This window comes from Primulina eburnea, chromosome 6, assembly GCF_022965805.1.
Source record: "Primulina eburnea isolate SZY01 chromosome 6, ASM2296580v1, whole genome shotgun sequence".
NCBI classification, from domain to species: Eukaryota; Viridiplantae; Streptophyta; class Magnoliopsida; order Lamiales; family Gesneriaceae; genus Primulina; species Primulina eburnea.
Genome location: NC_133106.1, coordinates 23,200,999 through 23,215,425, shown reverse-complemented (window position 1 = coordinate 23,215,425; position 14,427 = coordinate 23,200,999). Strand labels below are relative to the sequence as shown.

Sequence of the window (14,427 nt, the reverse complement as noted above, 5' to 3'; positions counted from 1 at the left end):
TTTAACTTGATGTTTACGTTGGATTATTTTTAAATTGTTGGTTGAAAACATTATTCGCTTCCGTTGTTATTTTAAAGTTAATAATTATTTACATGCTTATTTTAATTAAATGAGATAAGATAATTATTACTTAGAAAATTTTTAATAATTCCGCAAAATTATGAATACAAAATACGGGCCTTTACAGTTATGGTTGTACACCATTAGTTTTTTGTCCCGGGACAATGTAAGGGCTATACGTACTCGAATGCAATTTGATCCGTTACAGACTCCATCGAGGGTCATCAGGTGGCGAGGTTGGGTGTAGTTTCGAAATACGTAGGAGCAAATACATTATAGTTTCACCATTCGCCTACGGGTGAAGATATCCTATATGATTTGATGAATTAATAGTGCAAGAAATCTCTGGCTAGAGCAATAAATTTTTTTTTATGGAAATGTGTTTCCCTCGTTGCACTACCATGATACTATTAGTACTCAAAGATAAATCGCATCGTTATCGAATTCATATGCAGCTATCGAAATACGAATGATTGTAGATTCGATCGGGATATATGTGTTGAAAGGACCTTATTGTATGCTAACCATGACTAAAGGTTCTTGCGGGCACTATGAGTGATACCTAGGGTATAACGGACTATGCTACTAGACGCTCTTATCATTATCCGATGGGCAATCAGAAATGAGTTCTGACATTTTTTATCAAGGTGTTGATGAAAATAATGGGACTAACTAGGGTAAGCCCGAATAAGAATAAATATTATTTTGAATCACATGGAGATGTGAACCTACGACTAGCTATATCCCTGAACCATTGATGGTCACACAAGTATAATATTTTGTGTTCTTGTTGAGATAGTCAAATTTCAATGAGTTGGAATTTGACGAATATAGTTTGATGGAGATCACACAGGAAGATGATAAAGGATTTTATGAGATGATTTCATTATATGAAAAAAATGGAAATTAGCCTGATTGTTAAATAAGGACGAAGAATGGAACTGCCTGTTTTGTGAAGAAGTTCACTAAAACTGGCAGCTGCCCAATATGGTAAATGAAAATTTTGTTTTTCGAAATTTTCAATTATCATTATATGATCAAGATTTGTATCCTCGGTAATCTACGCTCTCGGATTGTCGATCGGAGTTATAATGAGTTCAAAATCATTTTTTTTGTGAATTTGGAATTTATTAATTAAATGATTATACTAGTAGTGGTGAGTACTAACATACACAAATTCTAATATACACTCTAGAAGTGTTTAAAATTAAATTAACTAAGGAGTTAATTTATAAATTAAATAACGGTTATTTAATTTAATTAATTTACATATATATTTTATATGGTGATATAAAATATGTGTATATGATATTAATATATCATGTATGATTAAAAGTTAAAAAATACGATATATATTAGTTTTATGAGAGTTTAAATATAGTGAAACTATTAGAGTTTTTGTGGGAGAGAGACTCTAGATTAGGAGTGTCACTCTATATATACACAAATTGGACTGATAATACATATCATATGTTTTGCACACAAAACCACCACAAAATCCACAAAATCCTCTTCTCAATTGAAGCAAGTGTTCGGCCACCACAAGGAAATTGATGAAGAAACTTGGCCCCCAAAGCAAATTAGATTTGCATGATTGTTGGTTAAGAATCAATAATTATTTTTAATAATTGATTGAGAATCAATTAGCACAAATCCATGATTGTAAAACATGGAATTCTCGGCCAACAAAAAGTCTAGGGGAAAATTAATTGCGGCCATCAAGAAGAGTCTTTTATCGTCGCGCCGCCGTCGCTGCATCATCTCCGGATTTTGGAAATTCGGAGGCTACAATCTCGACACACGAATCGTTTGCGATTTTTAATGCAATCCAAACGAAGAATATAGCTTTCGATCATGGACATAATTAGGCGATCAAATATGAAGAGCAGTTCATAGGTATTTACAAAAAGGATTATATCAGCCTAAACACCAGAATAGTTTGAAGTCCAGCATTAAGAACGCGAATGTATAATTATTTAAACACCCTATGAATGTTTTAAACTCACGACGCCCAAGAACAAAAATTTTGAACTTCTGTTGTATTTTGGATGTGAGAACACGATGTCCCAACAGTATATACTCCGAATTCCTGAGATATTTTGTACTATATAATATGTAAGACAAAATAATAACAAAAAAGCACCCATCAAAACCAAATGCATGGTTAGAGCCTCATCCCTTAGCGTCCGCAAACTTAAATCACAGACTAAGAGAAAGCAGCCACCCATTTTATAACACAATATTTTACATCGAATTGAAAACGACGACATATGAAAGAAATCCAAAACACAATTTTCTTATCCAAAAACAGCAACAGATTTTCACCCACAAATAATTTTTATTATTATATTATAAGCAAATAAAAATAAATAACAAATCCATTAAGTTATTGTAATAATGTTAAAAAGCAAGAATATGCTGTCGAAAGAATCTGGAGGCGGCCCCAAGTTGGACCTCCCCGAGGAACTACTGGAGGTTCTGCCCGCCGATCCGTTCGAGCAGCTCGATGTCGCGCGGAAGATCACCTCCATTGCACTGTCGACCCGTGTCAGCGCACTCGAGTCGGAGGTTTCCGTTCTCCGCCAGGAGGTGGCTCACAAAGACAATATCATTTCCAACCTAGAATCGCAGATTGAGTCACTTGAAGCCTCGCTCGACGACGCGCCAGATAAGCTCGGTCAAGTTCAGCAGGAAAAGGTTAGGACACAAATCCTGACTGAGGACATGGAAAAATTGGAGTTAGTTGTTATCTGTGAGTGGTTAATTGTTATTTTGTTTGGGGTGTGGCTATTCTATGTTTGTCTGGATTTGTTGATGTATAGGAAAGCTTGATGAAGGAGAACGCGCAACTGAGCAGTACGGTGAAAAAGCTGAATAGGGATGTTACAAAGGTATGATTTTTAGCTTTTGGCAGTGTACTCTTGTGGATTATGCGAGAGTCATGCACTTTTATTCAAGTTATTTCTGACATTCGGATATGTGTGATGTACAGTTTACAGCTTCTTTTTGAGTATTTACACTCTAGCAAGTTAAATTAGTTTATGTGATACATGGTGCTTGATAGTCGAGAATTGAATCTAAACAATGAAGGGTTCCTTTCTGTTAAAAAACATAGGCTGATTCCTAGGTTAGGCCACATAAGTCATTTGAACCGAGTGTCCCATTGTCGTCTTTGATTAGAAACATTCAAGTCCTCTTAAGCACTTAACATCTAAATCTTGGAAAGTCATTGAAATCTTGGTGTCAATGTTTAATTACTGTGTTCATCTAGTGCATGGTTCTCATAGCTTTTGTTGATGCAGTTGGAGGCCTTTAGAAAAACACTCATGCGATCTCTACAAGATGAAGAAGACAACCCTGTAAGTGAATAAATTTTTGAATAAAGTCGGCACATCTTTTTCTTGCTTTTGCGATGAGCATATTTTTGCAGATATAAGGCTGAGATTCTGCTCTAACCACTAGATGATTGGTTTGCTCACTTTTTTCGTCTTTGGTTTGATAGGCAAGTGTTCCGAAAGCTGCTGCCAAATACGATTCATGTTATCAAGGTTTACTATTTCATCTATTTCATTTCTTGGGTTCTAACCCTAAGAGGAAAGATCTTAAGAAAGTGTGCTGCTCAAATTCAGCTTCACACGCTATTCTAAATAGTAAAAAAAAATTGGTCCTAATTCTGAGATTTGTTCTTTAATTCTTATGTGCTCGTTTGATGATGTTGTTGGAATGTTTTAGAGGATGATGCAGCTTCAATGCGTAGCCAATTCTCAGATTATGCCAGTAACTCATATTCGGACGACACAGAGTCTGAAAGTATGTGTGATGTTCTTGAATTAATTGCTGATTAAAGAAAACTTCTTGCCCAGATGTTCTTCTTTTGGTTATTTTTATTTTCCATTTGATCTTTCCAGTGCTTATGCCTGCTTTGAAGTTCAAAATTGATATTGTTTCTAATCATTATCTCTACATGACAGCTTTAAGGCCACGTGTATCACAGGGCCTGTTGCTAGCATCCCAAACTAGCGGCACACCTCGGTTCACGCCTCCTGGTTCCCCTCCAGGTCTATCTGCATCTGTAACTCCAACTAGGACACCCAAACCATTGTCTCCAAGGCGACACTCAGTTTCATTTACAGCAGCGAGAGGGTTCTTTGATGATAAGTTTTCTTCATTGTCTTCTATGCCATCTAGCAAGTACGGTTTGATGTCAGGCTTGGATACAGGACCCCAAACAGGTTAGTCGCTAAATCTTCCCATTTTTACCTCTTCTATTGATTTCCCATTCTTACCTCTTCTATTGATAAGTAAAGGTTAAAGAACTGTGCATGAATGCCACTCTTGTTACTCAGTTACCTTCTATTTCAAGTTCATCTTATTCGGGAATTAAGTATAGTTGCTTGTACCGCCGCTGGTTCTGTTTTGGAAAAACTACTTATGATCTTCATTACATCATACATTCTTTGGCATCTTTCCTTCAGTAAAATACTAATGTCTTAATAAAGACAGCATGGTATCTAATGACTTTGTTCTTACATCAGGAAGAACCCGTGTAGACGGAAAAGAATTCTTCCGTCAAGTCAGGTACATGATTTTTTCTCATGAAAAATGGTTTATTCACATTGTCATGGTTCGTTATCACACAGAACCACTAACTAGATATCAATGCCAGTTCTACCAAGTTTATCATGCCATCTCCGAATATTTGAATTATATGTCAACTTTATATGTTCATCTGCCCTCTAAGAAAATTGCCATTGAATACCCATTATATCTAATCTACACATACTCATCTCTCCTACTTTTTCACTCATTTTCTATTATCATAAAAAATCATCTCCATCCCTACTAATTCTGAGCGCTTCTTAACTCATGTTCTACTTGTCACATCAAATGTTTAAATTAACTTTTGCTCTGTTACATCAGAACTCGGTTATCATACGAGCAGTTTGGGGAGTTTCTAGCAATTGTGAAGGAACTAAATTCCCATAAGCAAACAAAAGAGGTATGCCATTATTTACATTACTAACGACATCCGTTCTTACTTTCTTGCATGTACAAAGAATATATTATCTCCTTAATTGATCCTATTTGCTCGTTTACCATGTTAGGAAACTTTAAGGAAGGCTGATGAAATCTTTGGTCCCGATAACAAAGATCTTTATGTTGTGTTCGAGGGCTTGATCACACGTAATATCAACTGACATAATGTATGAATTGATCTTTTATCTCTCTTATTTTAGATTTTGTGTAACTATAAACTACAAAGTGAATTTATGATATGAATATTACATTTTGTTATAATCTTCTTGTTTTCAAAGCTTATTGAGTTTTTCTGCATCCTAAGTTTGTAGTATTTCGCGCTCGAACAAGGAACAAAGATCGGATATTGTTAAGGAAAAATATTTTTATTAAATAATTATTTTTGATAATTTAATCTATGGTCTAGTTAGAGGTGATTTTCGAAAATGTGCTACTGGTAAAATGGAGAGGGGCGGCAGAATATTAGGGTAGGAGATTAGGGTTTTTGGATGGTAGGTTTAATATAGTAATTAGTGTATATTTGGCACTTAATTAAAAATAATGAAATTAAAAAATATTTTAGGCCCATTATGCAATAAAATAGTCTGGTCAAGCCTAAAACACTTCCGAAAAATATTTCGTTTAGTTTCGTTTTTGAAAATATTGTCCGAACCTTCAAAAAGTCTCCTGACTTTCTAAAATTTGCGTACCTGTTTAAAAATGACTCGATGAGCAAAAATATCCTACAAGACCCATTTTCAAAAATTACCTCTAATTACACCATATATTATAATTATTGAATAAAATTATTTTTCTTTAACTGTTCTCGGTCTCCGTTCTTCGTTCGAGCTTGAAATACTATAAAAAGGTCCTAATACATGAAACCTTAACAAACCAGGGAATAAAACACATATCCATGCAATAATCATGTATTTAATACATTAAAATAATTAAACACATATTTTAGCAAAACCTTAGATTGCATGCAGTCAAGTTATGTAGTTCGAATTCTTTGATATTTTCCAAAACGTACTTAAACGAAATATTTTTCGGGAGTGTTTTTGAGCTTGATGAGACTATTTTATTGCATAATGGGCGTAAAATCTTTTTTAACCTCATTATTTTTAATTAAGAGCTCATTATACACTAATTATTATATTAAACCTACCATCCAAAAACCCTAATCTCTTACCCTAGTATTTGGCTGCCCCTCTCCATTTATCCATCATATCATTTTCGTAAAAACTCCAGCAGGCCTTCGAATTCTCCAGTGTTTCAAAGAACTTCCTCTTCTATCTAATACAAGTTCTACGCGATTATCTCAAAATTTTCGAGCGTAAATGACATGCCCCAGATTCGACAACTGTCCCCATTGTACCAAGACGAGTCTTTCCAGCGTGCTTATGTCCTCACTCACACGCACCCTAGGAAACTTCCCAGGGTATCACTCATCCCAAAATTTCCTCAAGTCAAGCACGCGTAACTTTGGAGTTCTTATGTGATGAGCTACCGAAAACAAGATGAACCTTCTTGATATGAGTAGTATTTATCAAATCTTTTACGCCCTCCTCAACTGTACAGTCTCATACCTAAACAGTTTTGGAATCCCTTTTCTTCTGGTGTAGGATCGTTTCATTCATGTTCTCTTCGCCTAAAAGCCTGCTAGGAGCCGCTCATTGTCCGTGAAACCTCATGGCACCGACGATCACCCCCCGTCCTCTTCGGCCCCGGACCTCACAATTACAGCAAGTAGTTCTTTTTCAGTTGTGGACTAACTCATTTGAGCATTGTTTAAAGTTTTACTTGCATAATATATCACATAAGGCTTATCGTTTCTTTTTTGACCCAATACTGCACCGACTGCATAATCAGTCGCGTCACACATGATTTCAAATGGTAAAGACCAATCAAGAGGTTGCATGATATGAGCTAATGTTAAATGTCGAATGATTTTATCAAAAGCATTTTGACATTCTTGAGTCCACTAAAATGCAATGTCTTTTGTTAAGAGATTACAAATAGGTTTAGAGATTAAACTAAAGTACTTTATAAACCTCCTATAAAATCCAGCATGTCCCAAAAATGAGCGAATTTCTTTAATGGTTTTTGGAGAGGGTAAATTGGCAATGACATCAACTTTTGCTTTATCAACTTCAATTCCATGAGATGACACGACATGTCCCTAAACAATTCCAGAAGTAATCATGTAATGACATTTTTCTCAATTTAAAATAAGACCTTTTTCCTCGCATTTTTTTAAAACTTTTTCCAAATTTTAAAGAAATTATAAAATGTATTCCCAAAAACAGTTAAATCATCAATGAAAATTTACAAAAAAATTTCAACAATGTCGCAAAAAATACTTAGCATACATCTTTAAAATGTAGTTGGGGCATTGCATAAACCAAATGACATCCTTCTGAATTGTAAGGCTCGAGATTATTAGTCTTCATTGATGTGAGATTCGTAAGATGTGAGAATGCATGAGAAATTAGAGTTTTGAGTACAAGACAGACCGCACCCGCGCCTAGAGAAGGAGTGCACCCGCGGTCATTAAATGTGAATTTGTGAAGGTGAGGCCGAGGGGACACTTCACCCGCGGTGCTAGAAGGACCGCACCCGCGGTAGATGTCCAGTAGGGTACCTATTTTTGACATTGTGATACCGCACTCGCGGTTCAAACATAACCGCACCCGCGGTAATGTCACCGCACCCGCGGTCATAGAGGGACCGCACCCGCGGTCGTCGAGTTTAGAAAATAAAAAGGGCTGCCGAAACTTGAGCGCACCCGCGGTCCCTGTGCCACCACACCCGCGGTCATGCGTGCCATTTGAAAAATAATAGAACTTGTCCTTGCCATGCAATATGATGTGAGTTGTCTGCTTTTCCTTCATTTCAGAACACTGAAGGCCGAGAGAAATCCAAGGAGAAAGCTTCCATTTCTTTTGATCTTAAACTTGTGATTTTGAATGATCTAGTAGTCCGATTTTCGATACGAGTTCATTTCCGTAATCCTTGCGCTAAGGGCTACAAGAGGATGTAAGTTTCTTTAAATTCCAGCATGGTTTGAAGATTAGATATTGGAGAAATTCTGATATAATTATGAATATGTGTTCTTATGATTATTGTGAACGTATATTCGCTACCGGATCGATGAAGGGATATGATATGCGATTGTTATGAAATTTCAGATTATGTGGTTATGAGATTATGCAGATTTCAGAGTTGGAAATGGGTTATGATATTGATTATGAGTTGTGGATATTAGTTGATTGTTGTTTGAGTGACCGGTATTGAGAAATCACGTCGTTATGCCGTCGAAAGTTATACCGAGATTTACTATTGATGGTATATGCATTGAATTGAATTGTGATTGATATTGTACCTCTCAATATTTCCATTTCAGATTGAAAGTGACAGATTCGTCTTCGAGGCTTCGACTACGACAAGAAAGGTATAATTCATGTGATTATAGGGAAGACACGACTCGAATCAGATTTGATTGGAGTTTCCCAACAAAATCACATACTAGATTTATTGTTTATGTCTTTGATATGATTTGGATTTGTTTATAGATTTATATTCAAATCTCTTGATATGATCATGCTTTGTCTATAGATTTATATTCAAGCATTGAGATAGGAGAGTTATTGACAGATTTGTCAAAACTAGACGTTTGGTGTATCGACGCATAGGAGCAGACTTCCTCCGATTGTAGACATTCGATACAGACACGACCGAAGTCTAGGAATAAGACGTACAGTTACCCCGATTGGGAGGGTAGGTAACAGACAGTGACGTCTTATTCACCCCGGGATCCCTAGAGTAGAGTCGAGTTGAGTCAAGACATGAGTTGATTTGCATTGCATGTTTTTATAGACTGGTTTCATAGACTATGGAACCCATGATTTACGTTACATGCATGATATGGTGTTTTATGATTTTATTATGCATATGCATGTATACATGTTTTATACTGGGATTTGTTCTCACCGGAGTTTCCGGCTGTTGTTATGTCTGTATGTGTGCATAACAACAGGTGGGGCAGGATCTGGGTCACGACAGAGATGAGATCAAGATAGCGTGGTGACTACGGGCGCAGAAGATGACTAGTGGTTTTACTAGACTTGGACTATTTGTAGTTTATGGTTTGTATTTTGTATTAAACACTAGTTATATTGATGTATCGGAACAAGACATGTTTGTATGTTTGTAAAATAAGTAAAGACCTTATGCTTATTTATATACATTAGAATTAATGTTGAAAAGTGAAAATTTGACCCATATTTTCTCACAGATCCATTTAATCCCAGACAGATTTGAGTTAGAGCCCGGGTCCCCACAACAGGTGGTATCAGAGCAGTAGGTTCTGTAGACTGAGATAGAATAGAATGAGCTGGGTAGATCGAGTCATCTTCCTTGCTTTTGATGTGCTAGCATGATTTATTGCTTTCCCTATTATGTGTTGTATTGTATCTGAGTTGATTTACAGCATATAATTGCCAAGACTGAATCAGAACCGATTCTGGATCAGAGGTATATGATCAGAGGAGGGCTGAGACAGCTTGTATAGCATGTGTACTAACCTGTTTGATAACCAGATATGCCGCCTAGAAGGATACCGCAACCAGCTGCAGGACAAGTGCCAGAACAGGGGAGTACGTCCGGTACTCAGATGGACGTAACCGCTACCCCGATGGAGACTCTGTTAAAGCGGTTTCAGTCGTTCCGACCCCCGACTTTGAAAGGCACTGAGAATGCAGCGGATTGCGAAAGCTGGCTGGATGATAAAGAAATGTTATTTGAATCACTTGCCTATTCAGATGAACGTCGGGTGAAGCTGATTGGACATCAATGGCAAGAAGTGGCCAAGAGTTGGTGGCTAACGGCGAAACGAGCCCTGGAACATCGAGGTATTGATATTACTTGGAAAGTTTTTAAAGATGAATTTTATCAACGTTTCTTTCCAGTATCATACCGAAAAGACAAAGGGGCAGAGTTCGCCAATTTGAGACAGGGGCAATGGAACATAGAGGAGTATGTTGCCAAATTCTCTTCCTTGCTTTGATTTGCACCACATGTAGCAGGGAATGACGAGGCAGTTGTCGATCAGTTCATTAATGGTTTGAATCCAGACATCTTCACCTTAGCGAACACGGGGCGACCCAACACTTTTTCTGAGGCGCTGAACCGAGCAAAGGGAGCAGAGGCTGGCTTGATTAGGTAGCGGGGAGCTTCCTATAGTGTTCAGGGTCAGAGACCGCCACTGCCCGCCGCACAGTTTCCACCACCTCCTCCTCGATTTGATAGTGGAAGCAGTAGTGGCAAGAAAGAGTTTTTGAAGGCTAAGGGTAAGCAGTTAAGAGAGCAGGGAGCAGTTCGTCGGGCTCCAGTGGGTCAAGACAGAGAGGTCCTGGCCAGAGTACCGATTATACCGGTGTTTATTGCAGTTCTTGTGGTGGTAGGCATGCCACTGAGCAGTGTCAGGGAGTGATGGGCAGATGTAATTATTGCAGACAGCCGGGACACTTCGCCAGAGTTTGTCCCCAAAAAGGTGGCCAGAGATTTCAGAGTGCAGGGTCATCAGCTTCAGTAGCTCAGCCCGAGAGGCAAGCTTCGTCTGCCCATTCCTTCCAGCCCACGCCCACACAGTCCCAGCCTAGAGCCAGAGGTGGCCAGACAGTGAGCCAACCTCCCCGACAACAGGCTCAGGTGTTTGCATTGACAGAGGAGCAGGCACAGGATGCGCCAGACGACGTGATTGCAGGTAACTGTTTTCTTTGCGGTTATCCTGCATATGTGTTGATAGATACAGGTGCATCACATATATTTATATCAGAATGTTTTGCATTGACACATGCATTGCCTGTCGAGTCAATGTCTACTGTAGTATATATTTCTTCTCCGTTGGGAAGTGGTCTTATATCTGTGACTTCAGTTAGACACTGTATACTACAGTTTGAGGGGCATGAAATTGATTTGGACTGTGTTGTACTTGGTTTATCTGATTTTGATTGCATTGTCGGGATTGACATGTTGACTAAGTACAAAGCTACCGTGGATTGCTTCCACAAGATTGTCAGATTCAGACCTGAAATGACAGAGGAGTGGAAATTCTATGGTAAGGGTTCCAGATCTCGGATTCCATTTGTGATGTCTCGAAAATTAGAAGTCCACATGAACCACGTGAGTGCAAGTTATTAAATTCCTTATATATTTTATTAAATGATTTTAATGCATGCTTTCATATAATTTATGAAATTTTAGTATTTTAATTATTTATGTTTATTTAATGTACGTTAAAATATTTTCTTGAGTTTTATGTTTCAGGCGAATATTCGAGGCGAGATCGAGGAAAGGAGACCGGGACGATTTTTAGTAAATTTTAATGTGGAATTTTATTGTTAAGTAGATTGGGTGTTTTAAATAATTTAATTAGTTTTTAGCATTTTAAAAAGTCTAATTTATTTATTTAGTGCTTTTAAGAGTTTAAAACTCTTAAAGTGTAGCAAATGTGCATTTTATTTTAAATTGGAGAATTTTATAAAATTAGTGTGTGTTTATTTTAATTGGAGGAATTTATGTAAAGATTAGTGGGGGTTAGTATTTTATTTAAATTGTTAATTGAGTTAATATTTTAATTAATACCTTAATGATGCAATTAAGTAATTTATTCCCTAATTTCTATCACACCACTTAAGCACACACACTTTGACTCAAACACACTCACACTTTCACACACAACTACACGTATAGCGCACACACACAAAACATGTTTTATATTATTTCTTTGACTAAACGAAGGAAGAGAAGTTTTGTGTAAACTCTCAATTATCAACTCCATTATTTTCTCTTTCTCTCTCCAAACTCTCCCCTCCAACAAGCACGTTCAATCTATGATATATTCCAGCAATTTTAGTTCACTTTTATTTCAAGAAAATCGAGCCACGATCGTCCGGAATCATCTCTCGCTCCGTCTCCGCTTCGGTATCGTCGTTACGGTATTTTTAAATATCAAAAGGCACGTATATTCTGTTCTTGATGCATCGATCTTGTCATATTATGCGTTGTGTTGTTATTTATGCGAAAATTATATGTGCGATGCGTAGAAGTTTGAGCAATCACGTCTAGATCAAGTTTGAAACAATTTTGGATCACCAAATTCACGTTTTTTTTGTTCTGTAAAATACTGTGATTTTTCGATACATATTTTGAGAAAACTTTTAATTACAAAAACGTAGATCTTTTTGATACGTTCGATTTGATATAAAATTCGAGTTATTTGGATTAAAAACGAGTGAGTTATGGTGTTTTTAGTATGACTGCTATTTTTAGATCCGAAAACTCATGTTTCGCTGTTCTTTCGAAAACTGCAATTTTTCGGTACATATTTTGAGAAAACTTTTAATTACAAAAACGTATATCGTTTCGATAAGTTCGATTTGATATAAAATTCGAGTTATTTGGATTAAAAACGAGTGAGTTATGGAGTTTTTAGTATGACTGCTCAAATCGTGTTTCAAGAAAGTTATGAATTTTAATATGTTCTTGAAGTTTTTATGTTGCAGGCTTTGTTGGGGATCGACGGGTGATCGTTGCTGCATATAAGAAAGTTAGTAATGATGTTTAGAGTATTTTTGAGGTTTTGATTCATGTCGTTAAGAGCTTGAATTATTAAGATGTCGTAAGAAATAAACTTTAATATAAATGACAATATTTTGGGTCGTATGAATTGTAGAGTGATTATGAAAGTTTAGTTCATTGTTATGGTGTCCTAGAATGGTCTCATAGTGATGAATCTTGATGCCTTATGTGTTAATTGGGAGAATAGACATGTCGCAAAATTTTCATAAAATAATTCGTCGAACAGAGCGGACACGGACCCGGACACGGAGGTAGACACGGTGTCCGTGCCTTCTTATTTCATCACAACAATTTTTAAGCGCACGAACACGGACCATGATACGGACCTAGGGACGGGGTCCGTGTACCTTCATATTTTAGGTATATTCTTTTATTATTTAAGTTTTGATTTGAGGTTTTATACCATGGTTTAATATGATGTTTTACAGGGTTATGTCATGGGAAATTATAGAATGTTCTAAGAATCTATTTAGCTTGGGATTAAGCATGACATTTACGTTTAAGTTGTACAAGTTAAGTTTATGTATTCATATTAGTATGTTGCAGCAACGACCCGATTGACATCCAACGAATCCCTCAATGCAAAGTAAGTATGTATGACGTGCAAAGAAAATATTTGAAGTTTTTGAGGTATGCTAAATGTCTTGTGACCAAAAGTGAATGGGTTTGGAAGTCGGTGAACGTGGCCGAGGACCTCTCCTCCCCGTTAAATTATGAACGGGTTTGAAGTTAGGATTGGAAAGCGTTAAATTATGAACGGGGACCAATCCGCCCGTTAAATTATGAACGGGTTAGATCGTGGTTGTGAAGCGTTAAATTATGAACGTGGATCAACTGGCCTGTTAAATTATGAACAGGGATCTCATGTATGTGGCAGTGGATACGTCCCTGTCAGCCCAGTACTGTGGTTTGTCTGATCAGATATTTATTATGTTATGGGTCACTTGCTTTGAAACATCCTCTACGCAAAATAAAGAAGTTAAGTATGTTGAAGTATGAAAGCATGTTTAAAGAAAAGTTTATGTGATGGCACGTCATATTATGTATGCATGTATGTTCAAAGTTTATGCAAAGCTCAAGTTTATGAAAGTTCAAGTTATTATGCAAGTTCAAGTTTCAAAGAAGTTTATGAGAGTTCAAAGTTATTATGAAAGTTTAAGTTTATTAAGAGTTCAAGTTTGTTACGCAAAGTTTAAGTTTCAAGTATATATGTTATATTTTGAAGTTGTATGTGGTTTTATTATGTAATACTCGTTAATGTAGTAGCCCGAATTCCAAATTGGGTAATTAACGGATTAATGGTGATTAAGAAGGTTTAATGTGTAATTTTGACCGTGGTCATGATCGGACGGACCGAAGATGGTTCGGTAGCACCGAAGAGTTCGGACGATCCGAAGTGAGTTCGGTGGATCCGATCATGAGGTGTCAAGAGCTGATGGACACGTGGGAGTTCGGACGTTCCGAAGTGTAGGTTCGGTGGACCCGATCATGAGGTGTCAAGAGCCGATGGACACGTGGGAGTTCGGACGTTCCGAAGTGTAGGTTCGGTGGATCCGATCGTGAGGTGTCAAGAGCTGATGGACACGTAGGAGTTCGGACGTTCCGAAGTGGGTTCGGTGGATCCGAACATAGCCTATAAATAGTGCTCGGATTTCCTCATTTTGTATTGACAATCCTTGAGTTGTGTCTCATATTTGAGAGATTTGG

The 14,427-nt window shown here is 37.2% G+C and overlaps 1 protein-coding gene across 1 annotated transcript; it reads left to right on the top strand.

The window, feature by feature from the left end:
- The first annotated feature begins 2,442 nt into the window (after positions 1 to 2,442).
- Positions 2,443 to 5,360, top strand: LOC140833909 (uncharacterized protein At4g15545-like). The gene is made up of 9 exons (XM_073198414.1): positions 2,443 to 2,757; positions 2,883 to 2,951; positions 3,363 to 3,419; positions 3,563 to 3,608; positions 3,793 to 3,870; positions 4,032 to 4,292; positions 4,596 to 4,638; positions 4,981 to 5,059; positions 5,166 to 5,360. The coding sequence occupies exons 1-9, from the start codon at positions 2,458 to 2,460 to the stop codon at positions 5,256 to 5,258; spliced, it is 1,026 nt and encodes a 341-aa protein (XP_073054515.1). The 5' UTR covers positions 2,443 to 2,457; the 3' UTR covers positions 5,259 to 5,360.
- Positions 5,361 to 14,427: the final 9,067 nt, after the last annotated feature.